At 37.9% G+C, this 27777-nt stretch overlaps 1 protein-coding gene across 3 annotated transcripts in view; it reads left to right on the top strand.

Annotated features, from left to right (window-relative positions):
* Positions 1 to 27777, top strand: part of grin2bb (glutamate receptor, ionotropic, N-methyl D-aspartate 2B, genome duplicate b) — a 205338-nt gene that overhangs the window by 114077 nt on the left and 63484 nt on the right. For all 3 annotated transcript variants that reach the window (XM_049469740.1, XM_049469742.1, XM_049469741.1), the window contains exons 4-6: positions 6054 to 6197; positions 14118 to 14388; positions 17352 to 17544. In XM_049469740.1, coding sequence (XP_049325697.1) covers positions 6054 to 6197; positions 14118 to 14388; positions 17352 to 17544 — 608 coding nt within the window. The remainder of the gene's footprint in view (positions 1 to 6053; positions 6198 to 14117; positions 14389 to 17351; positions 17545 to 27777) is intronic.

Below are 27777 nucleotides of genomic sequence, written 5' to 3'. Positions count from 1 at the left end.
AACGTATCACAAAAGTTCCTGTCAGCGCTATCAGCTGTTTTCTGTCCGGAGACGTTCCGTGCCCCCTCCCACTCTCCACCCCGCCCCTACAAACTAGTTTATCCTCCCTAACTTTATATTATATGTTATGTATCTAAGAAAACGTCTTACTTTACAATACACGCAAATTCACTCTAGGATCAGGTTCACGGCGAGCGCGGAGATCCGGTAAGTCGGTGTTAGTGACAGTGAGGCTCCGTGCTGGACCCGTGCTGAAGCTAGCTGGCTAACAAGCCTTCTGCGCCCGCAGCACGGTGTGCACAGCGGCACTGTCCCTCCGAGTGGCCGGGTCTCTGTGCTGTGCTCGGCTGGGCTCCTCACATATCACGGCTGAACTTTATATTTATATCTGAGTTTTCTCCCTCACCAGAAAGATCTGTGCTGGGAGGGGTTAAGAAGGGGGGGTTCTGTACACAGTTCTGTAACACTGACTGTAACCCCAATCTAACTTCTGCAACTCCAAGTCATGCACATTTTCTTCCATCCCATTTCAGACATGAAAAAAGAAAAAAATAGCCTCTTACCTTAAGTTATAATGGACCAAATCAAAATGATTACTGTATGTATTTCATCGTTTGCCCTTTAGTGTGCTCTTTCGCCCTCTTGTGACGTAAAAAACAACATTTTTTAGACATATAATTTACACCTGATCACATATATCAGTCTACATATTCACAATGATTTGTGTATTACTTATATTATGTTTGGTTTCATCTAATTTAAAACGCATGTTTAAAGGATGCAAATGTATTTATTATTTATTACAGGTATTTATTTATTATTGTGTTGGCCTAATGAAAGCAATATTTTAGTCATAGGCCGAATTAATGTACAGAAGGTTCTTTTTAATAAAATGTTGTTCTTTCATTATCCCCTGTTTTTTGACAGTTTTATATGTAACTATTTATTAAATTAATATCAAATAAGCTTATTTACTCGTTTCTATCTATTTTTAAAAAAAAAAATATCCTGAGTATTCACTTCATTAATCACTTTTGTGTATTAGGTTCTCAAGGTCCGGAGTCTGAGGTGACAGGGGGTTCCGTGAAAAAGTATGTTTGTGTAGGCTATGACATTTTAAATCAAATTGAAAAACAACTTTGACGATGAACTTGTATTTCAGTGCATCCAGGTTAAAACTAGTGTATATTATGTATTGCAGATAATTCAGATGTGTTTGAGATTAATGAACATAAATTAACTAAGAATACACACTAAGTACACTCCCATAATAGGGCCATATAAAAATATGAACGCTGCTCATTTGGCCCTTGATGCAGCTTGGAAATATTATATTTTTTTAGATGTGATAAACACCAGAAAAAAATCTGAGTGAACTATTAACACCTTAAATGGTTTAATTACATTAGCTGTGGCAACACTGTCTTGCAGGATACAAATGGTTCCAATCAGTACAACTCAAATACAACAAAACCCTAGCTATGACAAAAAAGGTTTTTGAAGAATATTAAGTTACTGCCTTCTTACTTGGTATGGAACTTTCGAAAGTAGGAGTAATACAAAGCAAAAATACAGTAACTGTAAAAAAGGGGTAAAATAAAAAAAATTTTAAAATTACTGATATCTGCAAAGAATAAGGTTATATGGAGTAACAATACTGCCTCATGTCCAATAATCTACCTACAACTACTTGGGCTGGACAACAAGATAACTTTAAGGTCATTTTTCTCAGTTTGGTGCTCTGTGCAGTTACTGCCTTTTTGCTTTGTAGGGCAGTAGTGAACTGCTGGTTATATTATTTAGATTGTTACATATATTCAGTACACTGTAAAACATTTGAAGTCACTCCAACTTAAAATCATTAAGCCACTCATTTCCTGGCCTTTTTTTTTTTAAGTTAGTACAACTTCATGGCTCATTTGTTCTCTGCACTTACAAACTTAAGTTGACCTAACAAGTCTTAAATGTTAGCTTATCTTAAATGATTGAATCACTTCAACATAGAATTTATCGTTGTTCTTTTATCATTATCTAATATTTTAAGTTTGCCGGACTTAATATATTTAGTCGAGGTAATTGAAAAATGTATGCTGGACTTGCCAACTAAAAACGTGTTGAAATTAGCTGCTAAAACATTTTTAGTCTGATTAGCAAATTCAGAAGTATTTGTTGTGCATGTCAACAGAAAAACACTACTAAACTGAACAATGTTTTAAAAAAATAGAAAAAAAAAGAAATTGGCTTAACCTAACTCAATTCAAATCATCATTTTGCTTTGAAGTTGTAAATTTATAACATTTTAAGTTTATTCAATTTAACCGAGTTTTGTTCACACAAGAATAGTTTAATTAGGTCAAGAGATTTTTTTGTCAAGTATTTTGGGCATAAAGAAATTAGTTTATTTAATATATATATTAGTATTCTCAACATACTATATAGCATACTGGGATCACTATGAAACCAGAATAAAGGTAACTTGTTTTTACAGCCTAAAACACTGATATCTGACAATCAACATATGTATCACACTAAAGCACGACTAGGATAAGGTAGCTTTGGGCAACAGACAACACAAAGATGGTAAGTAAGGGAGAGGCCACACCCAGTATGCAAATATATGGTGTCAGGAGCATTATGGGAAATCTGTATGAATCTGTACACTGTGGAAAGAGCATTGAAACATGTAGTATAACTAAAAGTTGGTTGAAATCACAGCTTTCAGGTTGAAGTTCTCTGAATTTTACATTTTATTAAGTTGTTCTGGCTGGTTAATAATATTAAGTTGTCCTGACTGAAACACAGATTCGCTTAACAATTGTAGCAATTGTAAGGCCTTAAAGCCCCACTAGGTAGGATTTCCTTGATTTTTGATCTTTTTAAAGAAGTCAAACTACAGCTTGAAACTCACTGCAGCACTGCATTGCGGTGTAATAGGAGGAATAGCGGTGCTCTTGTGTCTGTGCCGGAGCTTCTCTGAGCTAAAACCAGACTCTGTAAGTTTTCCGAGGCGCGACCAATGCTCGCGAGAACTGCGACCTGCTTTCCGACCTTTAGTTCTAACAGTTCTACAAGGACTACTGGTTCATTCTTTACAAACTAACATACAGACACTCTGGCAGAAGCCGGAAAGAGACCGAATATGTCTGTGAAAGCCAGAAAACGAGAAAGAGAAACTAATCCGCCTGAAATATTTAGCACAAAATCTCAATCCTACCAAGTGGAGCTTTAAAGTAGTCCAATGCCTTGTTCTGGATTGCAAACGCCACTCTGAAAAACTCATAGATTTATAAAACATAGTTTTACCCAAAGTCTCCAGAGAAAAACATACTTGAGAACAATTTAAAAGGCTGTAAAGCAACAGCCTCTGATTACTGTATTATCACTTCATCAGACAGACCTTCATTTCACATCAGCACATCTGTAGGACCTCGGCATTGGCCAGCATCCTCAGCCAACCAATATATCGGCGGCAGGGCCCTAAAGCAAGGAGACGACTGAGCGAATGTGCTTAGGACTAAATTGAAGCGGTACCCTGGAGTGGCAGACACCGCCAAGGTCAACAGAGTGTGAGGCTGAGAGTGCACTTTAGTGCGCGTGTTAATGTGTAGGTGAAGACAGCGAGAAAGCAGCATGTGTGAGCAATTCCACACGGACGCCTGCCGAAAACTCCTGCGGAAAGAGCGTCGGAAGTTTAGATATGTCAGTGTTAAAGGCACCCCCGCTCCCTCCCCCCACGCCCCTCCTCCCGGGCCGTGTCAGTGCTGTTACCTCATTAAAGCCGAATCAAGGTAACGGATCAGTCCATTTCGGCCCCCCGGGGGGGGGTGGACTCCAGGGTAGCGGGCTTTGATGTTGAGCGTTGAGCATTTAGGCCTACGAGACGCGCAGAGAGGGGGAGCTAGCTCGGCATGAGTCATGAGCAACATAACCAACACACACAAAACACACATACGGATGATTTTGCACACGAACACACACACACAAATACACATATACACACACACACAAATTGTCAACTGCTGGCGTGTATGTATACTTACACATGGACATTGTGTTCACTGGCCGACCCCCAAAACCAGATGATGCATGAACACATTAACAAAAGCATTGTAATTTATAGGCTTGGATGCCAACTGGCGTCAAACATACACACTCACACAATGCACACTCACACACACACTCTAAACTAGGTTAGATAAGAGAATGTGTTTTCAGCATGTTTTACACAGAAAAAAAAAACGGGCTATTATGTACCTTCATGTTGTAGTGGCCAAATTTAACACGCATATCGAATTTGATGCACCAGAAACAGAAACCAAAACGATGGACACTGATTTACGTCACAGCTTTGGGATATTGCAATGCCCGCTGACTATTAATCCATTAATAGGGACAATATCATTGTTATTTTTGAAGTTTTAGGTTTGGCTAACTGCATCACCTAGGCCATAAATAGGTTGAAAATCCAGGTAATATTAAAGCAGCATCATGTGAGACATGGTATTTTTTGCTCCTAAAATGTTTGGTTTTTTGATCTCCCGTAAAGGAGAACAAACTTTGCACATGCATTTCTGGGCAAGCTGAAAGATCCATACCATTTCAACTTTAAAAAAAGGCAGTTTCTAAATTATTGTGATTGCTCACCACTGATCTGTAAAGTTTGCTGACTTTGAAAATATATGTTGCTAGTGGTGCTGTGTAACAGGGGTACAATGCTTGTAAGATCTGTGTAACACTGCATACCTTATTTGACAAATTTATGTCAAATCCTGCACTATTATTTTCCCACAACAGTCCACGTTCTGTGTCTCTCAGCTTGTCCAGAAATGCATGTGTAAAGCATGTTCTCTATTAGGTATAGCTTAAAGAGCTAATGTATTTAATACTGCTTCATTATTACCTGGATTATACCTGGCTGCTTTATTTCTCAGCTTGTCCAGAAATGCATGTGTAAAGCATGTCCTCTATTACACTGTAAACCCATACGTTGCTTGAACTCAAATGATTTAAGTCTGTTTTACATAAAATCAGACATTTAAAAACAATACTCAGCTACTTTGAGTTAGTTGAACATTTGTGGGCACATATACTGTACTATTCAAACTGAGATCTTTGAGTTGAACCAACTTATAATAACTGAGTTTAGTCTGTTTTGTCATTAACAGCTTCTTTTCCATTGGCTTCTGTCACAATCTATTTGCATACTGGGTGTGTCCAACAGTTTCTGACTAACACTCACCATCAGTGTGTAGTGATTCCCCCTGGGAAATAAATCACCTTACAAAGAAATCAACTTCCCCTTTCGTTGTAATAACTTGATGTTTTAATTTATGCTAACTTAAGTTTTTTTAATACCAATTACTTAAAAAAATTGAGCAAACCGGCTGCCTTAAAAAAGTTAAGTAAACTCAACGTATCCAGTCTTACAGTATAACAAGAATAAAAAAGTTAAATCAACTTCCCCTTTAGTTTTAATAACTTGATGTTTTAAGTTGCTAACTTAAGTTTTCATTTCCCATTGCTTAACTTTTTTTAAGGCAACCAGTTTCCTTAATTTTTTTAAGTAAATTCAACTTATTTGGGCTTACATTGTAGGTGTGGTTTGAAGAGCAAATTCATTCAATACTTCTTTCTAAGCAAGAAATAGCATCTCTCAATTTGTCCAAAAATGCATGTGTAAGTGAAAATTACCAAGAGTGCAGAGTTTAGGGGAGGCAGTAGTGGTTTAGTGGTTTGAGAGATGGGTTTTGATGGATGCATTGTGGGTTCGAGACCCACCAATTTGCTACTGTTGGACCCCTGAGCAAGGCTCTAAATTCTTAGCGCTTGTAGTTGTCTTCTTATTTGTGGTCTTTGTCTTAACTGTATGAGTTGCAGTTGACCTTCTTACTTTTAAACATGACTCCTCTTTGTGTAACGATGCTAATGTTGCGCCAAATACTGATTAGCAATGACTGTATAATGAATGAAGAGACCCCTCTTGATTCACCTGCTGAGCGACTCCTTTCATATTCATGTATTCGTATTCATATTGCGGCCTTTGTGTGTTGCAGGACGACCACTCTATGTTCTTCCAGTTCGGGCCGTCGATAGAGCAGCAGGCCTCCGTCATGCTCAACATAATGGAGGAGTACGACTGGTACATCTTCTCCATCGTCACCACCTACTACCCCGGATACCAAGACTTCGTCAACAGGGTGAGGAACTCAAACCTCCACAGAGCAGCCTTTAACATTTACATTACAACCACACAAAAAAGTATGAGTAAACTTTTACTTAAATTATTAGAAATGAAAAAAATATATATATTTTTTTTTTATTTTATTTCAGATCAATTTAAGTAACTTCAACTCTGTTCCAAGACTTAAGTGTTACATTGTGTAAATAAGTGAACTAAACTTCAGTCAATCCTTTCTTTTATTAAACTTTACTTAATTTATTTTTACTGAATCAATCCTTTCTTTTAGTAAACTTTACTTCATTTATTTTTACTGAATCAATCCTTTCTTTTAGTAAACTTTACTTCATTTATTTTTACTGAATCAATCCTTTCTTTTAGTAAACTTTACTTAATTTATTTTTGCTAAATAAATCCTTTCTTTTAGTAAACTTTACTTAATTTCTGCATACAATAATACCTAATTACAATTATTTAATGTATACAATATTACTTAAATAATTTATGATACACAATATATTATAATTCCTGGAATTTAAATATTTTTAGTTAAAACACACATATTACACTAAGTAATTAATTACATGCTATCCATGTGTTGAGACAGTATTTTTTAAATTTCATGAATTATAATATATTATGTATCATAAATTATTTGAGTAATATTGTATAAATTAAGTAATTGTAATTAGGTAATATTGTATGCAGAAATGAAGTAAAGTTTACTAAAAGAAAGGATTGATTCAGCAGAAATAAATGAAGTAAAGTTTACTAAAGGAAAGGATTGATTCAGCAAAAATAAATGAAGAAAAGTTTACTAAAAGAAAGGACTGACTGAAGTTCAGTTCACTTATTTACTCTATGTAACATTTAAGTCTTGAAACAGAGTTGAAGTTAGAAAGTTGCGAAACTTTTTTTAAAAGGTAATTTTATTCATAATTTTTGTTTTCAGTGCACTGCTGTTGTAAGATGAAGTGAATAACATAGAGGAACATTATTGTTACGTCGTGATAAATACATAAATAGCAAATAGCAAGTGAACAGTCAGTTTTTTAAGTTTAAAAGGGAAAATGGACCAGCATCTGCAAAAAGCAGATTGTTATGTCTGGAGCACTGGGTCAGGGCAGGTCTTGTGGGTTGTTCCAGGTGTGCAGTGGTCAGTAGCTACCAGAAGAGCTCCAAGGAAGGACGACCGGTGAGCGAGTGAAAGGTCATCGACGCCCAGGGCTTGTTGATGCGTGTGGGCAGAGGAGGCTATCCTGGCTTGTGCTGAAAAGTGCTGAAAAATTCATGCTGGCCATGTCTTGTAGAGTCTACGTCACAATGAGTCAGAGCTGTTTTAGCAGCATGAGACCACCTACACAATATTAGATAGGTGATAGCTAATTAAAGTAGTTCTTTAAGAGAAATGCTACTCAAAAAATAAATGTTAAAAAAAGACATCTAAATGTAATACCTAGCAGCCATAACATTAGCACCTCTTGCCCAACATTGAGTAGGTCCCCCTTGTGCCTCCACAACAGATCGATGCATAGACACCACAAGACCTATGGGTGTACCTAGCATCTGCAGTTATATCTGAGGCATATCTGTAAATGATTACTGTATTTTTGGCATTATAAGGCTCACTACTAAAAGGCGCACTATCAGTAAACGTCTATTTTCTGGTCTATTTTTATACACAAGGTGCACCGGATTATAAGACGCACTATTAATAAACATCTATTTCCGATAACCCAAGATGGTATTAGCTACACTGTAAAAAAAAAGTGTAAAAAAACTGTAATTTTTTCGGCACGAGGGAGCGCCAGAAAATGCCTGTAAAAAAAATAGAAAAATACTATCACATTTAAAACACTTATTGTGTTTACTATGATTAACAACTATTACTGTAATTTTACAAGAAATTGCCCTACAATTACATAAAATCTTTCACTTTCAACAGATTTTAATTCTTAAAAAAGTATCATACAGTCCTTATAAAACAGAATAATTATTCATTTTACAAGAACTTGTCCTTTAATTACATGAAATCTTTTACTTTTAACATATTTTAATTCTTAAAAAAGTACCATATACTCCTTATAAAACAGAGCAATAAGTCATTTTACAAGAACTCTTTAATTGCATGAAATCTTTCATTTAGCGGTTCATCCCACGTATCTTGTTTAAACACGGTAAACGGGAAGGCTACAGTCCGATATACTCAACTCTGCACGGCGAGAGAGCTAACTAGCGCTCTGCAGGTAATGCTGATGCTGCTCCAGCAGTGCTAGCTGGGTTGGCAGCAGGCTATAGTCAGACATACTCGCCTCTGAGCGGCAAAAGAGCTAACTAGCACTTAGCGCGGTTAGTGGTTAGTGGCTGTAATGCTCCTTAAACCTGACTGGTAGAATTTGTACATAGGGTGCACTGGATTATAAGGCGCACTGACTATTTTTGGGGAAATTAAAGGAATTTTAGTGTGAAAAATACAGTGTAGATATGGTCTGATTAGACACTGGTCTTGCCAAAAAACAGTGCGTAAAAGTGCTTCCCCCACTGCCCTATAAGAAAGCTTTTAGAGACGTTGGGTAGTGAACCTCTTGGTGAGAGATTGTTGACTGCTAGACAGCTCTTGTATGTCTTGCATCATCTTTAGTGATGAATACAATCCATAATCTTTGCGATCCAACAATGGTTGGGTTTGACTATGGAGGCCTTGTGGAGATCTTTGCTGTGGAGTAAAACACTGCACCACCTACTGGTGTGAATGGTGATCTGGGAAGCCAACACTTTCTTGGCCTCACAGATCAGCAGATTTATTGCCAATGGTGCATTTATGGGACCAGAGGGGATGCCAGCTTCTGAAACCAATGAGTGTGCTGGATCTACAGACACAGCTGCAACATATTGGGTAAATGTTCCACTGGAAGCCATACAGAACCCCAACAGGTGCTCAAAAATGACTTAATATTTTGGTACCACTTTAAAATAAGGCTCCTTTATAAAGAGTTTATAAAAAGTATATGAGGTTTTGGGTTTAATAATGGTTAATAATTAGGTTTTAAATACGTTATAAACCATTAATAAGTAGTTACAACACATAAAACTTATCCTACTTTGTTTTTTTTTTCAACAGTCAGTATTAACATATCTAATGAAATATTATAGAAAGTCAGTTTAGGTATTTAATGTTATTTTATATTAATATACATAAATTATATGTTATGATTATTGGATGCATGATTAATCTGGATAATTAAGGTTAATAACAAATATGTTTATAACAAAAACAGATATTTTAATTCTCACTGATAAAAAAAAAGACAAAGTAAGATAAGTATCCAGAAAGAGCTGAGGTTAAAAAGTATAAATGCATGTAAAATCACTATTTGTCCCTTTTAGGTATGTGTTGTAACTGCTTATTAATGGTTTATAAAGTATGTATAACCTAATAAATAACATTGATAAACTTCTTTATAAACTCTTTATAAAGGAGCCTTATTTTAAAGTGGTACCCATACTTCTTCTTGGTGCATTTTTTATTTATTTTTTTTTTTTTCAATAAATGTACTGTATATTTAATACATAGTATTTTGCTCTGCTCTGGTGAAAAACTTGAAGTCATTAAAAGTAGAAGTTATTTGAAAACAAGTCTACATGCACACTTCCCCAACTGTTACCAACTTTCAGGCTGCTGTGTATGGCAATTACTGCCTGTTTCCAAATGATACCACAGTCCGGATCTCTCAGAAATCCCATCTGGAGAAACGAGAAGAGACCCAAACGTCTTCAGAGCCGGTTTGTTTCAGGAGAATGTTCTTTACCTTTCTTAGAAATAAGAGCAGTAGAGAAGATCTGACACTGCAGCTGACATATTTGTTCAGTCATGTCTGTAATCTAGCAGAGCACAAACAGTTTGTACTGCTGTGTCTTGTCTGAAGTAATCCACAGAAAACAGGTTTCTTGGGGAAAGGGAGATGGAGATGATGTACTGTGGGTATTGTAGTATGTAGAAACTACACTCATTGATAAAAAAAACTGATGCACAAGAAATGTGTTGGAATTTGTTGGAACTGAATAAAATAATGTAAAAGGGAAGATTTGGTACCTCGTTGGGCGCCATAAGACTGAATACAAGGTAATATACAGTTAGGCATGGAGGCATACAGGTTCACAGGTATAGCATTCTAATGGACATTTACCAGCAGATATTGCAGCTTGGCATGTAGATCCTGCATACATTACTATAGATAGTTTGCATATAATATAAGCAGGCATCCCATCTGGACCTGTAAATTACTGACTGGTAATAAACCAAATTTATTACTGAACTGTTTACCTTTCTTTATAGGAAATATTGTACCTTCAATTTGCAGGAATTTGTTACAATGATCATCCATCTTCTATAGGTCCAGTGATGCCGTCCGTTTTCTGAGCAAAATATCTTTTGAGATCATTGTACAGGCTTGTCCAGTAGTCATTGATCTCTCACCAAGAGGTACACTACCTCAAACTAACTAGAAGCAACCACTTTTAATGTTTAACCATTTACTGTGTATATCTGTCTGAGAATAGCACTGAATAGAATAGTACCTAGTACTAGTTTACAGGTACTTTCAGTTTTTCTTATTTCGTCATTGCTAAGATTGTGATGATGGGTAAATAATGTTATGATAAAAAGCTGCAAAGCTTTTAGACCTCAAATAGTGCAAAGAAAACAAGTTCATATTCATAGTGTTTTACGAGTTCAGAAATCAATATTTGGTGGAAAAACCCTGATTTGTAATCACAGTTTTCATGCATCTTGGCATGTTCTCCTCCACCAGTCTTACACACTGCTTTTGAAACTTTATGCCTTTACTCCTGGTGCAAAAATTCAAGCAGTTCAGTTTGGTTTGATGACTTGTGCTCGTCCATCTTCCTCTTGATTATATTCCAGAGGTTTTCAATTTGGTAAAATCAAAGAAACTCATCATTTTTAAGTGGTCTGTTATTTTTTTCCAAAGCGGTATAAATAAATAAATAATTTATTTATTTTATTGTAGTAGCAACTTTTATATCACCAAGCATGGATAGACAAATAAAAAGACGGAGTTGTATGGACAGATAGATAATAGATGGATGGATGGATGTATGGATGGATTAACAGACATACAGATAGATAGACAGATCGATGGACAGATTGAAGGAAAGGCTGGATAGATAGATAGATAGATAGATAGATAGATAGATAGATAGATAGATAGATAGATAGATAGATAGATAGATAGATAGATAGATCACCCACTATCAGACCTTACTCCAGCTCACATCACAATATTTAACATCACCTTGCCAGGATCACACTGGTCAGTGTTCATCTAGCCTCATTCACAAGATACCGCCTTACAACTTATACAGGCTTTCCCTATATGCAGGCTGTCCACTGAAGTAGCACTTCACGCTCAATTTACATAGGTCTCTGACCTATTTTGAAGTTGCACAACTTTAAATTTGAAAAGGAGATTTGAAATGTGGATAACTATTACTTACCGAAAATCGTATGCAATTTCGGAACACATTTGTACCACATGCGGACGACTGCCTGTCATTTTACGTCACAACTAGTTTCCTTGCCTGGGCGGGTAATTACGGCTCACGGTGACACTTAAGCTTTTTTTTCCTCAGTCAGGAGCTCGTAATTACGGTAATTCCCAGGAGATTTGAATGCGGCCGATTGTGGTGTGGAGTTGGTAATGTGGGAAATGTAGTTTCTTTTCTCTCCTGCGGATTAAGGAGGCCTCAGAGGGGAGTTAAACTGGACACGGGGTTGTATTAGTCAGAGGTGGATAGTTTAGACTCAGAAAGAAAGAAAATCCTCCCCAGGATTTTGTTCCAGCTGCCTGGCTTCTCTAATTAGTCTGAACCAACAGAAAAGGTGATCCTGAGGGGGATTTGCTTTTACTTTAGTTGCATTGTGGGAAATGTAGTTTTAACTTTTCTTCTTTTTTTTTTTTTTGCCCACCACCAACCCCCCCTCTTCGGAGGACTAATTTAGCTTTTATTTATTAGTGTTTATAAAGAGTTAAAGGTACTGTGGGCATTGTGAGGAGAAGAAAAAAAAATAAAATAGAACAAAAAAGTATAACAGGAGAAAAAAAAGTTTGGGTCAGTGAAAAAAAAGGATAATAATAATAATAATAATAATAATAAGAAGAAGAAGAAGAAGAAGAAGAAGAAGAAGAAGAAAAAGAAGAAGATGAATTAAAGCAAACAAAACAATTTGTAAACAACAAGAGAAAAGGGGAGGAAAAGAGAAAAAAACAGATTATAGCAAAAAGTTTTAACTTTTTTTTACTTTTTAACTTTTTTTTAAAGTTCTCCGGTGGAGGTGTATACTATTAAACTATTACGAAGGTGCTTCAAAAGATGTCTAGAGCAATTCCAAAAAGAACCACTTTTGTATCCATTAAGAACCTGTACTGAATGGACAGCATGTATTAAGGATAGGGATATTAGTAAATATTAATACACTGCATTGCAATATTATGTTTTGCAGTACAAAACATACGTCATCGTTTATTTTGCTCAGTTTCTTATGTGTTTGATTGTGTGGGTTCATAATAAACAATTTTCAAAACATTTGATGTAACAGCAGGTTCTTGGCAATACTTCGCCATAGCGAAGAACCTTTTAAAGGTATTTTGTTTGGTAAAAACAGACTCTGGTTTGTTTGCACCCTTAATGCATTTCGATTGAGCAGATATGAAAACAGTAATCGCACTCGGGTGCGGGTCAAAACAACCGATTCCAATTGAAATCTGTGAGGGTTTGCTTGTGATGAGAACGTGATCTGGTCTCGATCCAACCCAGCTATCAAATATACTCCTTTTATTTGACCTAAACTGCTGATAACGCTCATTACCATAGCTATGAACAAACAATGTCTCTGCTCCATGCTGTTTACACATGCAGTATGTGCTGCGCTCACTGGGCGCAGCCGTGCTACTCCGTTTACTATGTGTACTTCCTCACTGCACGTTGCATTAAAAAACACTTTTTAAGCGTTCAGTGTTAAAGCAGCTTCACACTGCACAGATATATGCTCTGGAGCACAGAATCTTCTCACTATATTTACTTTATTGCTCCTGTGCCAAACAGCTTTGGCCAATCAGAGGAGACACTGTGCTTGCGTGGTTAATTACTTTGCATTTTGGTGCATTTAAATTTCTGGTTTCTGTGCGAAACCAAACCAAACAGAGGGAAAAAACGCTCCAAGTAAACAAACTCATCAACTGATCTGGATCATAGAAGCGAACTATAGATGTGAAAACGCCTTTTGCGGTTGGATTGAGCAGGTGTGAAAACAGTAATCACACTTGGGTGCAGATCAAAACAACAGGACTGGGACCTGCTAGTAGAGGTGGTTTCGGTCTGGTCCCAAACAAACTCTGGAGCGGTTCGCTTGTGGTGAGAACGTGATCTGATCTCGATCCAACCCAGCTATTAAATATACTCTTTTTATTTGAGCTAAACTGCTGATAAGGCGCAGTTTAATCTGACATATTAACCAGATATCGCAAATTACTACAGCTATGAACAAACGCTGTCTCTGCTGCTCCATGCTGTTTACACATGGGGTATGTGCTGCATTCACTGCTCGCGGCCACACCACTCTATTTACTATGTGTACATCTGAGCTGTAAGCCCCATTTAAAGCACTGTGTTTGAAAGAATCTTCTCACTATATCTACTTTCTTGCTCCTGTGCCTCCTGCTCCTGCTCGCGTGGTTTATTGGTGTGCATTTTGCTGCGTTTAGGTTTATACCTGTGTGAAACCAAACCAAACAGAATTGTTATTAAATGTTTGTGGATCTTTTACTTTTAAGAGTGAGTAACAAGCAGTAATCCACAAACTGCCACATAGAACAGCTGGATTATTTAATGAAACATGGTTTTCTATTTGCTCCTGCAGATCCGGAGTACCATTGAGAACAGTTTTGTGGGCTGGGAGTTGGAGGAGGTGATACTGCTGGACATGTCGGTGGACGACGGCGATTCCAAGATTCAGAACCAGCTGAAGAAGCTCCAGAGCCCTGTCATTCTGCTCTACTGCACTAAAGAAGAGGCCGCCACTATCTTCGAGGTGGCGCATTCTGTGGGTCTCACTGGATACGGTTACACGTGGATCGTACCAGCGCTGGTGGCGGGGGACGCGGACAACGTCCCAAATGTTTTTCCTACAGGTGGGATTAAATATGAAATGTGGGATTATTCAGTATTCATTTGTAATAAAAGGATTATTACAGAGTTTATTGCTCAATTGGAAACATCATCCCAGCTGACAAATTTTACTTAGTAGAATGTTTTCTAAACTTTACAGTTAACATTCTTAGAAGATTGCTGCAACATTTCGGTTTTGGGAATCCAAAGTTTTTATTATTTTATTTTATTATTTCCAATTTTTTATAAAATGTTCTCCCCATTTTACAAGGCCAATTGCCCAAACCCACTCATTAGGTCTCCCCCTATTACTACTGATGCCCCAACACCAGGAGGGTGAAGACTAGCACACGCCTCCTCCGATACATTTGAAGTCGTCTGATACCGTCTCTTTTTGATTTACTGCTGATGCAGTATTGCTGAGTAGCATCACAGTGCACTCGGAGGAAAGTGCAGTGACTCTGTTTCAATACATCAGCTCACAGACGCAGACTTGTGTTGATCGACATCACCCTTTGGATTGATATGGGAAAAGAGCGCCATCTACTCACCAGAGAGAAAAGCCAATTGTGCTCTCAGGGCTCTCACAGCTGATGGCAAGCTACATAAACGGGATTCGAACCAGAGATGTCCCGAACATAGTGGCAGCACCTGTGTCTGCTGGACCACTCGGAGGATGGTCCAAGGGAATGCTAATTTTAACGTTTCTGTAACGTTAGTATGTGTCTAGCTGGAGAGGTTATGTGGAAAATTTTTAATAATGTTGTGATGCAAAGCTTTATGATTAGCTTTACACTTTTTAGAACACATATATCTGTCAAGTTACAGACTAACCTTGCTCAAACCTTTTCAACATTTTGCTTAAAGTTCTTACAATGTTTTCTAATAGCTGAGATACAGCTTATCTAGGGTTTGAACATCTGTGCGTCATGGCATCAGTTTATCTAAACTAGCAGAGCTGACTAGCCTATAGATCTGAATGGTGACTAGATCAGGCTAGAACCCAAAAATGGTGATTTAGTGAAAATATTTAGATTTGTTTTTAATGATTTTCTGGCAGCAGGGTATATATATATATATATATATATATATATATATATATATATATATATATATATATATATATATATATATATATATATATATATTGTTATTATTTATTTAAATAACCAGTAATTTTCTGGCACCCCTGCTACCAGAAAATTACTAAACAATCTAAACAAAATGACAGAAAATGCTGATACTTTATCATTAAAGCCAAATTGTATCCATTTAAACAGATCCATGTATTCAACTCACACACATACTTTACATGTAAAATGATGCTAAATATATTGTGGAAATGCTATTTTTAACTGTTGCCCTGTCAGTGGTCTGCTCCAGTAACCTGACCTACACACTGCCTCACTGAGCTTATGTTTATATATTACACCTTATGTTTTAATATATTTCTAAACAAAGAGGCTAAAATAATTCACTTTAGTTAAGCAATTATAAATGATTTACTGAACATTTACTGTACATATTTGTAATCAGTTCTAATAACACATTAAAGTTAAATTGCTCCCCTCCTTTGTAATTCATGTACAGTAGAGAATGAAATGGTGAAACAGCTCAGAGCGTAACAGAAAGGCCATATGGTAGAAAAGGTTAAATGCTGAATAATGTAAAGCTGGAACAGTAAACCACGCTTCTGAAATAGAGCAGAGCTTTTCTTCAGCTCAGCTTCAGCTCTCATAACTCTATTACTGTAAATATACTGTACTTACAACATCCATATTCTACATAAACTCACTATATTTAGTCTTTTCTTTCTCTAACTGACTCTCCTTCTCTCACTCCTGCTGTTTGTCTCTGTCTCTCTCTTATTGTTTTACTATTTTAATCTTCATCTCTCACTCTTTCACACCTCTGATCTTTGTCTGTCTTTCTCCCTGTATCACTCTTCTTACCTTTGTCTGTCTTTCTCCCTGTATCACTCTTCTGATCTTTGTCTCTCTCCCTCCCTTTCTCTATTTGTTTCTGTCTTTCTCTCTCTTGCTCTCTCTCTTCCTGTATCTCTTTGTTTCTTTCTGTCACACTTTCTTGATCTTTGTCTTTCTCTCTTTGTTTTCCTCTCTGTCTCACTCTCTTAATCTTTGCCTCTCGGTGTCTCCGTCTCACTCTCTTAATCTTTGTCTGTCTTTCTCTTTCTCAATCACTTCTTTAATCTCTGTCTCACTGTCTCAGTCTCACTCTCAATCTTTGTCTCTTTCTGGCCTTTTCTGTCTCACTTTCTTAATCTTTGTCTCTCTCCCTCTCTCTCCCTGTTTCAATTATATAATCTTTGTCTCGCTGTCTCATTCTGTGTCTCACTCTCTTGATCTTTGTCTCTTTTTGTCTTTTTCTGTCTCACTCTCTTGATCTTTGTCTTTCTCTCTCTCTCCCTTTTTCTCTGTTTCACTTCTTTAATCTTTATCTTATTTTCTCACTCTGTGTCTCACTCTCTTGTTTTTTGTCTCTTTCTGTCCTTTTTTGTCTCACTCTCTTGATCTTTGTCTCTCTCTCTTTTTCTCTCTTTCTCTCTCTCTCTTTCTCACTCTCTGTTTCACTCCTTTAATCTCTGTCTCACTGTCTCACTCTCTTGATCTTTTATGCTCTCTCTCTCTGTCTCCCTCTCTTTTTCTCTCGCTCCCTTTTACTCTGTTTCACTTCTTTATTCTTTGTCTCACTGTCTCACTCTCTGTATCACTCTCTTAATCTTTGTCTCTTTTCTGTATCACTCTTTTAATCTTTGTCTCTTTTGTGTCTCACTCTCTTGATCTTTGTCTCTTTCTGTCCTTTTCTGTCTCACTCTCTTGATCTTTCTCTTTCTCTCTCTCTGTTTCACTTATTAATCTTCATCTCACTGTCTCACTCTCTGTATCACTCTCTTAATCTTTGTCTCTTTTCTGTCTCACACTCTTGTCTCACTGTCTCTCTCTCTCTCTCTCTCTCTCTCTCTCAGGTCTGATCTCAGTGTCGTATGATGAGTGGGATTATGGGCTGGAGGCCCGGGTGCGTGATGCTGTGGCCATCATAGCCATGGCAACCTCCACCATGATGCTGGACCGAGGTCCTCACACGCTGCTTAAGTCAGGCTGCCTCGGCGCGCCTGACAAGAAAGGCACCAAGGGAGGAAACCCCAATGAAGTGCTGAGGTGAGTCACACTCACACCCACACACTCACTCGCACTCGCACAAAACACACACTCGCGCACACACACACACACACACGCTCTCTCACAGAAGCTGAGAGCTGCTCGCTGGAGGAAGTCGTGTTTTTCTGTTTTAATGTTTTTCTGTTTTGTGCTTTTAGCCAGAACCCAAAGTCAGTGTAATGATTTCAGAATGGACAAAGTGTACACACAAACACTTAAACACACGCACACACACAAACACTTAAACACACACACACACACACACACACACACAAACACACACACGCACACCTCTCTTGGAAACACTTAGGTACACTCAATTTGCCTTCGTCAATTCAAAGAGCGCCAAAGAGAAAACACTGAGAATGTGATTTACTGAGAGCACCATTAGAAGCAGCTAATTTACTCGCTCAGAGAATTAAACGCCAATGGAAATCCATTTCCTGTTTGCTGGCCTGCTGGAAAACGACGTTTTTGTAAACAATCGGATGCTAAAAACTACATTTACGACGGCATTAACCCTTACGTAGCGCTGAAAGGTTCATAGAATTAATTTGATCAATCAAACCGCTTTCCTTAAAGGAAATCGACTGCCCTTATAAACACTAAGCGCTAAAAAAATTCATCCATCTGTTTTCTGTGAATCAGTTAAAATAGTTTTAAAGTGTCAGGAATCATATGCTTCTATGAGCTGTTTGGATGGCTCTCTTTTTGTGATGTCACTTCGTCTGAAGGAGGGATCTGTGGCAAGTCAGCAGATAAGGGAAATGTCAGTTCTCTCAAATAATGATTTTTGTGCTTCTGTCGCAGTTAAGCATGAACTAGCTCCTTTGTGTTTTGACTTTTAAGACTAGCTAACATAAACATGCCATGGCCAGCAGCAGCTTATTTGCTTAAAAGTGACAGAGCCCTTAAATGGAAAGAATAGAGCTGGTGAGATGTCTTCATCTCTTTATGTACGAGTCATTTTGTGCAAAGTAAGATGTAGTGAAGATTGTACATCTATTAAACATAGGGTGTAGTCTGCTAATTTATTTTTTTCATTATTTATGAGAGTTAAGAAAAAATGTGCTAAAATTATGTATTATCTAAAATGACTTTTAGTTTCTTTGTAAATTCCAACTTTTTTTATTTGAAAGAAAAGGTCAAAACATTGTTTGGAAAAAAATTGCTTTGGAATAAGCTTATTTATATTTGCTTTATGAGTAAAATTTGCTTTGTCATACTTCCTTTGACACTTGGAGGTCAGTAGTGATTGACATGCTGACCATTGACCCAAACGCTGTCATTTAAAGTTGACAGAACGAGTTGCTTTCGTTTCCAGACGCTTCTTCCACTTCTCTATAGTATCACTGACAGTTGGCTGTGGAATCTTTTTTGAAAGTGAAGAAGCAAATCAAAATGTCCCCACTAGGTGTGTAACGGTACGTGTATTCTTTGCGAACCGTCACAAACGCATGCAGAATACAGGGTACACAGGCAGTCTGTAGGAGACTTACAGAACCAATGAACGTAACCCGGAAAGTGTAGCTGTAGCACTGTTGCTGTTAGCAACTCGCTACTGACCTAGCCTACGCTGAGAAGCTGGAGCTCACAAGCGAAGCAGGCGCAGAAACGCAGATCATTCACACTGTCCACACATCGCTGTCGGTTGCCTGCTGCTTTCCAGTGTGAATGCAGGGTTAGGCGCTCGTACTGTGTGTGTGTCTCTCTCTCTCTCTCTTTCTCTCTATCTCTCTTTCTTGCTCGCTCTCTGTCTCTTTCTCTTTCTCTCTCTCTGATATTATAATACAGCACAGCAAAATGATCTAGTCTGCCAGACCTAAACCACACTACACCATTATTACTGTCCCCTCACAATGAAACAAAAAAAAATACAGCATAAAAAAGGAATCATGATTTTAATTAATTTTAAGTGACTGAAACCTTTAATATAATTTATTTTTAACAATCTAATCCTGATATTTCTTAAAAAGAACTCAAACACTGAAATGCATCCAGTAATATGCTTAGGAAAAATATGTGTAGTTTAAAAAGGTAAATTAATGCTGTTGTTTTTGTTATTAATAAAGCGCTACAATCAGGCTCATTGTTTGTTTGTTCCAACAAGATCCAAAAGATGGAGTCTCTCATGATGACAGAAGGAGAGAACGTTAATAAAGGTGTGGCTATACAGAATGCTCAGCTTCTTTATTTTTTTCCACCAACTGTACCGAAAACGTACCAAAAACGTCCTGAAAACGTACCAAAAACATACCAAACCGCGGGGTTCATCCCGAGGTGTGAACCGAACCGTGAATTTTCTGTACCGTTACACCCCTACTCCCCACGGAGTTGGATCTACGGTAGTTTTCAGGACCCTGAGACACTGTGAGATGGACACAGCTTCATGCAAAGGAGAGAAAAGCACAATACGATTCAGTCAGCAAGAATGGCATTTTCTGAATTGGGTGAATCAAATGCAGAGTCGCATCACCAGCCGTTCACATTAAGGGAGAGGCGGGACGCTCTGTGGCGCGAGAGCGAGAGAGCGTGGAGAGAATGAGCTGAATATAAAAGAACGAGACGAGATAAACGTAAAGATGGCCACGGCGCATCAACACAAACGTCCCCCCGTAATGCAGGAGCTCGCATTCACGCCAAAGGAGCGCTGCAGTTCATTCAGGACCTCGACGGGAGATGCCGTTCTTTTTATTACCGTTACACGGCCTGTTATCCAGCACCACAGACAGCGTGCAGTGGGGGGTGGGGGGGTGTGGCGGTGGGGGTTTCGGGTGAGTACTGTGGGTCGCCTGACGCTTATTTCCACACCGAGAGTCTTTTATTATGAATTTATTTGCTCTGAACACCTGAATAAAGCTTTTCTCCCTTTTTCTTCTATCAGATGCTATTTAATAATACAAAGCTAAAATAATACAATCTACCCAGAACATTTGCGAGGAATTATGAAAAAAAAAGACAAAAGCAACATCATAGCTTCATTTAGTTATTCAATTAATTAACTTTTATCATGTTTTTTTTATTGATTTTCATGAATTCAAAAGTTCATTTTTTTATTGTTTTTTTTTTAGCCAACAAAGTTTAAAAATTGTATTTTGATATGGGGAAGCACTGTAAGATCTTACTTAATATGAATTGGTATCTGATAGATCAGTAGTTCTTAAACATTTTAGACCATGTGCCACCCACAATCAAACTAAAAAAAATGAATAAATCAAAGTACCACCTAAAAGTCACCCACAGGAAAATACAGCTCTTGAAAAAAATAAGAGACCACTTAATGATGATTTGAAAACCTCTGGAATATGATCAAGAGATAGATGGATGATCACAAGCCATCAAACCAAGCTGAACTGCTTGAATTTTTGCACCAGGAATAAAGGCAGAAAGTTATCCAAAAGCAGTGTGTAAGACTGGTGGAGGAGAACATGCCAAAATGTATGAAAACTGTGATTAAAAACCACCAGGGTTTTCCACCAAATATTGATTTCTGAACTCTTAAAACTGTATGAATATGAACTTGTTGTGTTTGCATTATTTCAGGTCTGAAAGCTCCGTATTATTATTTTTTTTTGTTATTTCAGCCATTTCTCATTTTCAGCAGATAAATGCTCTAAATGACAATATTTTTATTTGGAATTTGGGAGAAATGTTGTCTGTAGTTTATAGAATAAAACAACAATGTTCATTTTACTCAAACATATACCTATAAATAGCTAAATCAAAGAAACTGATTCAGAAACTGAAGTGGTCTCTTATTTTTTTTCTAGAGCTGTATATATGCAAGCAACTAGGGGTGAACGTTATGGACCAAAAATGCAAAAAATTGGTTTGCTCCAATCCTTATTGCAACAAGCCTGGTTTTATTGCAGACAAAATGTACGATATTTGTTGCTCATTGGCTCCCCCTGAGGTAGAGAGTAATTATAGAAAGAGTAATTTATCATTTTTTTCATACTTTGAGGCCATTCCCTTCCTGTTTATGATACGCATGCATTTTACGTCAGCTCAACTGTTCAGTATATGGACTGTATAAACCGAGGAGCAATGCAATTATAAAGCCTCTGTACATAAACAGAACATGCTAAATGCAGAGGATTATTATTTTAGAGATGATTGTTTTTCATATCTGACAGCAAGTAAATCCTCTAACAATGGCTTTCAGTCTAAGGAAAAGACGTGAGACCGGGAGCTTAATCTGCCGGTGATTAGTGTCTTCTCTGATGCCAATCTATTATATTAGCACGCCCACAGGAAGGCCCACCGCTGGTCTAATATAAATTTGAGTTCTGAACTCATGACTGCCACAGCTTGTCCTATTAATGATGTGAAGATTACGGAAGATTTGGTCAAAATTCTGCTCTGCTCTTTTCACAGTAACGTTGTTCTTTTTTTTCATGTTTTTTCCCCTTTTATCTGTCCAATTGTCCCACTTTTTCTACTGTAAATCCCACTTTACACAAGGACAGTAAAGAATAGCACATGCCTCCTCCGATACATGTGAAGTCAGCTATCGCCTCTTTTTCCGAACTGCTGCTGATTAGAGACGGGACCAGAAAAGAACAGGCCTTCTCTCAGCTGCTCTCTTAGCGCCTCTCCTTCTTCTGTCTTTCTTTTTCTCTCTCTTCTTTCCATCCCTCTCTCTATAGTTGTTTTCTTTTTTATTCGTCTTTCCTTGATTGGCCCTCTTTTTCTGTGAAGTTGGGGTTATTTCATCTATCAGATAGTGTTTAATGATACAAAGCTAAAATAATACAATGTACCCAGAACATTTGCAGAAATTCTTAAAAAAAGACAAAAACAACATCATAGCTTCATTAAATTATTCAATTAATGGACTTTTATCATGTTTTTTAATTCAATTTTTTATTAGTTTAAACCTATGTTTTTTATAGTTTTTCAAACCAACAAAGTTTAAAATTTGTATTTAAATAAGCACACCATTGGGATGGGAAGCACTCTAAGATCTTAATTCATCTTAATTGGTATCTGATAGATCAGTAGTTCTCAAACATTTTGGGGACAATTGTCCCACTTTTTCTGCTGTAAATCCCCCTTTACACAAGGACGGTAAAGAATAGCACATGCCTCCTCCGATACATGTGAAGTCAGCTATCGCCTCTTTTTCCGAACTGCTGCTGATTAGAGACGGGAGCAGGAAAGAACAGGCCTTCTCTCAGCTGCTCTTTTAGCGCCTGTCCTTCTTCGGCCTTTCTTTTTCTCTCTCTTCTTTTAATCCATCCCTCTCTCTCTACTTATTTTCTTTTTTATTCGTCTTTTCTTGATTGGCCCTCTCTTTCTGTGAAGTATTTATCTTACTTTATCTTTTCTTTCTGCTTCATTCCTGTAGTTCTCTCCTGCTAGCTCTTTCTTTTTTCAAGCTTTTCTCGGTCTATCAGCTTATCTCTCTTTTTCTGTCATTCTGTCTTTCCTTCTTTCTCTCACTCTCAATCTATCGCTGCTCTCTTTTTTGATTCTTTGTTTCTCATTCTCAGGCTATCGCCTCTTTCCGAACTGGTGCTGCTGATGCAGTATTGCTGAGTAGCATCACAGAGAGCTCGGAGGAAAACGCAGCGACTCGGTTCTAATACATCAGCTCACAGACGCAGCCTTGTGTTGATCTACATCACCCTTTGGAGTGATGTGGAAAGAAAGCGCACCATCTACCCACCCAGAGAGAGAGAGAGAAAGCCCAATTGTGCTCTCTCAGGGCTCTGGCAGCTCAAGGCAAGCTAAAGCTACATGACCAGGATTCGAACCAGCGATTTCCCAACATAGTGGCAGCGCGTTATACTCCACTGAACCACTCAGAGCTCCCATAGCAACATTTTCATTAATGATTTTGCGCAAAGTGAGCACGTAGCGTATAGAAGAATGGTAGGCATTTTTATTATTGAGTTATTATAACTGTTTTGGTACATAAATCCACACAAGCATTGTTAAGAGAAAAATGTAGAATACATGCCTTTAAAAAGCAGTTTAAAAGCAGAGTTTAGAAGAGCGTTTGGAAAAAAACATTTCGCACAATTATGTGGGAGAAACAGTAGTGCGAAAATCGAATGCCATCAAGCTGTCGCTAGCTTTAAACGTGCATTGATTTCAGGCCGAAGAAAGATGATTACGTTTAGCTTCAGCCAACACTGAAGCCTGATTTCACTGCATGTTTTCTAATGGAGCTGGAATGGTGGGTATTATCCTGAATATTATTATTCTGATTATTCCCTCTGTGTTATTATTTAGTGAATGCCGATGGCAGTGAAGAAACAGTAGAAGGAGAGATGAGGGAGTGTTAGTGTGTGTGTTAGTGTGTGTGAGTGTGTGTTGGGGTCCCACTTTCCTTACCTTACACACAGTATTTGACATTTTGACAGCGTGCGACGCGTCTGCTTATTATCAGGGCTTTTGTGATCTCGCAAACACCCCCGTTTTAAACGGCGTGGTTAAAGCCCACCTTTCACTCCGCCGGCTCTGCCTCGGCTTTGTTTGGCTGGCTGACACACCGCGCGGACGGGGGCATTGATTGCTAATTATTAATTAGCATTTAGCGCTCGCTTGCATTTGATGTGCCGTCGTGTCGGTAATAGAACGCTCGGGGCGAAGCTGGATTAGAGACGGGACCAGAACAGAACAGGCCTTCTCTCAGCTGCTCTCTTAGCGCCTCTCCTTCTTTCTCCCTTTTTCTCTCTCTTCTTTCAATCCCTCGCTCTCTCTACATGTTTTCTTTTTATTCTTCTTTTCTTGATTGGTCTTCTCTTTCTGTGAAGTATTTATCTTACTTTATATTTCCTGCTGCTTCAGGCATTTAGTTTTCTCCTGCTAGCTCTTTCTTTTTTCCCCGCTTTTCTCAGTTTATCAGCTTATCTCTCTCTTTCTGTCATTCTGTCTTTCCTTCTTTCTCTCACACTCAATCTAATATTGTTCTTTCAGTCTCGTTCTTTTTTCTCTCTTTTTTTATTTTTGCTTTGGTTGATTCTTTGTTTCTCATTCTCTCTTTCACTTTTTTCTTTCATCAGCTTTACTTAATTTCTCTCACAATCTTTCTTTCTTTCTTTCCTTTTTTATTCTCTCTGTTTTCCATTTCCTCATTCTCTATTTATTTTTCTTTCTGTCTTTCTTTCGTGCTGTATCCCTTCTTTCTCCCTTTCTGTCTTTTCTTCTTTCTTTCATGCTCAATTAGTAGTTGTTCTCTGTATTTCTTTGTCATTTCTGTTCATTTTCCCTCCTTCTCTTCTTTCTTTCTCTCTCTTTCATTTTTATTGAGTTTTGTGTTTCTCGTCAGCTTTACTCAGTTTCTCTCACAACGTAGCTGTCTTTCTTTCTTTCTTTTTTCTTTTTTATTTCTCTTTCCTTTTTCTCACTCTGGCCATCTCATCCCATTCTTTTCTTACTTTGTCTCTCCCCATTTTCCATTTCATCATCGTTTGTTTCCCTATTTCTTTTTTTACTTTCTTTCTTCCTCACCGTATCCCTTCTTTCTTTCCAACTTATTTCTCTCTCATCTTTTTTTCGTCTCTCTCTCTTCCAATGTTTTTTCTCATTCCCCTTTTAAATCTCTCTCTCTCTCCATCTTGTTCATTCTCTCTCTCTCCTCTTCATTCATATCCCTTTTTTCTTTCATAGTCCATTCATCATTCATTCCCTTTCTTTCTTTTTCTCTCACTCCATTCCTTTCACTTCACTCCTAACTTGCTGCCACTTCAGTTATCTAGTTTTTTTCCAACATCTTTCTTTCTTTCTTTCTTTCTTTCTTTCTTTTTTATGCTCAATTAATGGTTGTTCTCTTTTTTGTCTTTCTTGTTCTTTCTCCCTCTCTCTCTTTTTTTTTCAGTCTCTCCTGTCTCTCTGTCTATTCTTTAATTTTTGTTTTTTTCTTTCTCTTTTTCCTTTTTCTCACTCTAGCTTCTCTTTTCTTTCATAGTCCATTCATCATTCATCCCCTTTTCTTTATTTTTCTCTCAATTCATTCATTTCACTTCACTTCTAACTTCCTACCACTTCACTCATCTCGTTTTTTCCAACATCTCTGTTGTGTCAGACAGAAGCTGTGAGGGTGCTTCTCCATCTCTATGCTTAAACACACACACACACACACACACACACACACACACCAGCCTGAACGAATGTGCTTCATCCTCACCGTCACTCGTCTCCCAAAATAAAGGCTGTAAAATATTGAAGGCTAAATTTGGGGGTTGGGAGCTACATCTGTTGTGAAACAGCTGAATGTAAAAGAGCTCCACTACGACTTCAGACGCCGTGGTTTCAGAGCCCCAGGCCACTGCATGATCCACCCTGCACTCACAACCACTCGAACACACACACACACACACACACACAACACACATACACACACACTACATCAATACTTAGTTAGCAGACAGTGTGTTCTGCATGTTGCATTAAAGATTCAGAGAATTTAGGGGAGCATCTAAAGTTAAAACACAGCAGCTGTGGAGATATATAGAGGAGTGTGCTGTGTAAATCTGCTTTATTCAGAGAAAAATAATAATTAATACATTTGTTAAAATTGTGATTCTATGAATTAGATTATGCCATACTGTACATCAATAAGTCGTAACATTATAATCACTGCCAAAGGTGAAGTGAATAAGTAAGTAATAATGTCTCAGTTTCACTGCTGGACTAAAAATGACTCTGCATCAACATTTAGATTTAGAGCTTCTGCCTCTGACTTTACATCTTCAAGGCAGAGCAGCTGTAGGTAGGAGTGTGTAATAGAGCGGAATACAATAGAGAGTGAATACAACGTTTAAAAACTCCAGCAGCACCGCCGTGCCTAATTCACTCGTACCACCAACACAACACATACCACTAACACACTAATCACTGATCACCATCAAGTGAGAGTGACAAAACACCCATATTAAAAAAATATATATTAAAGAAACACTTGATTTATATTAATATACAGCTCTGGAAAAAAAAATTAAGAGACCACTTCAGTTTCTGAATCAGTTTCTCTGATTTTGCTATTTATAGGTATATGTTTGAGTAAAATGAACTAAGTTGTTTTATTCTATAAACTACAGACAACATTTCTCCCAAATTCCAAATAAAAAGTTTGTAATTTAGAGTATTTATTTAGAGCAGAAAATGAGAAATGGCTAAAATGGCTTTCAGATCTCAAATAATGCAAAGAAAACCTCATATTTATAAAGTTTTAAGAGTTCAGAAATCAATATTTGGTGGAATAACCCTGATTTTAATCACAGTTTTTGTGCATGTTGGCATGTTCTCCTCCACCAGTCTTACACACTGCTTTTGGATAACTTTATGTCACTCCTGGTGCAAAAAGCCAAGCAGTTCAGCCTTGTTTGATGTCTTGTGATCATCCATCTTCCCCTTGATTATATCACAGAGGTTTTTGAATTTGCTAAAATCAAAGGAAGTCATCATTTTTAAGTGGTCTCTTATTTTTTTTCCAGAGCTATAAGTGTTTAATAATATGAGAAATCATGTTCCTGTATTATGCTGCTTGCCATCAGCAGATAAAAACCAATGTAAGCTGCGCTTTCCTCCAAACATGCCAGTGATACTAACCAGTGATACTGGCAGCATCAGTGGCAGTTGTGGCACCTTCCTAGTAGCATTAATGGGAGTATTACTAGTGTTTGCAGACAGAGGGACAGGTAAGAAAGCAGTGTCCCCAGAGGAAACCCACCCAGACACTGGGAGAACATGGAAAAACACAACACAGATAGGGACTTGAACCGAGGACCCCAGAGCTAGGAAGTGAACCTGTTAACCCATGTAACAGTGAAGATACTCAGCCATGGCTCAGGATCAGTATCATGAGTTTGGCCTGACTGAAAGCGGCTCTACTCCCTGACCCCTGGTGGACGGAAGCGATTTGTTTTCAGGGCAGTAAGGCCAGCGGAGCTGACGGCCCGCGCTCGTCTCGCTGCACTCTGGCGGAAATCTGTCAGGTCTGTGGTATAGCTGTGGAGGTCTGGGGGACGGCCGGGGCAGACGTGGCAGAGCTGTGTGTAAACATGAGGGAGAGAGTGAGAGTGACAGAGGGTTTAAATAGGGTTTATGTGTTCTTTTGTGTGTGGTGTGTATGTGATAGAGTGTGTGTGTGTGTGTGTGTGTCCTGCTGTTTACTTTGTCAGTGTTTGTTTGGCTGTCAAAACATGCCTCTCCATCTGCCACCAGTGTGACGTCTCGCCCATGTGTGTATGTGCATACATCTCCATGTTACTGTCAGATCCT

This window comes from Astyanax mexicanus, chromosome 21 (genome assembly GCF_023375975.1).
Source record: "Astyanax mexicanus isolate ESR-SI-001 chromosome 21, AstMex3_surface, whole genome shotgun sequence".
Lineage (NCBI taxonomy): Eukaryota > Metazoa > Chordata > Actinopteri > Characiformes > Acestrorhamphidae > Astyanax > Astyanax mexicanus.
The sequence above is the reverse complement of the archived record's forward strand: the minus strand, read 5'-3'. Positions and strand labels throughout refer to the sequence as shown.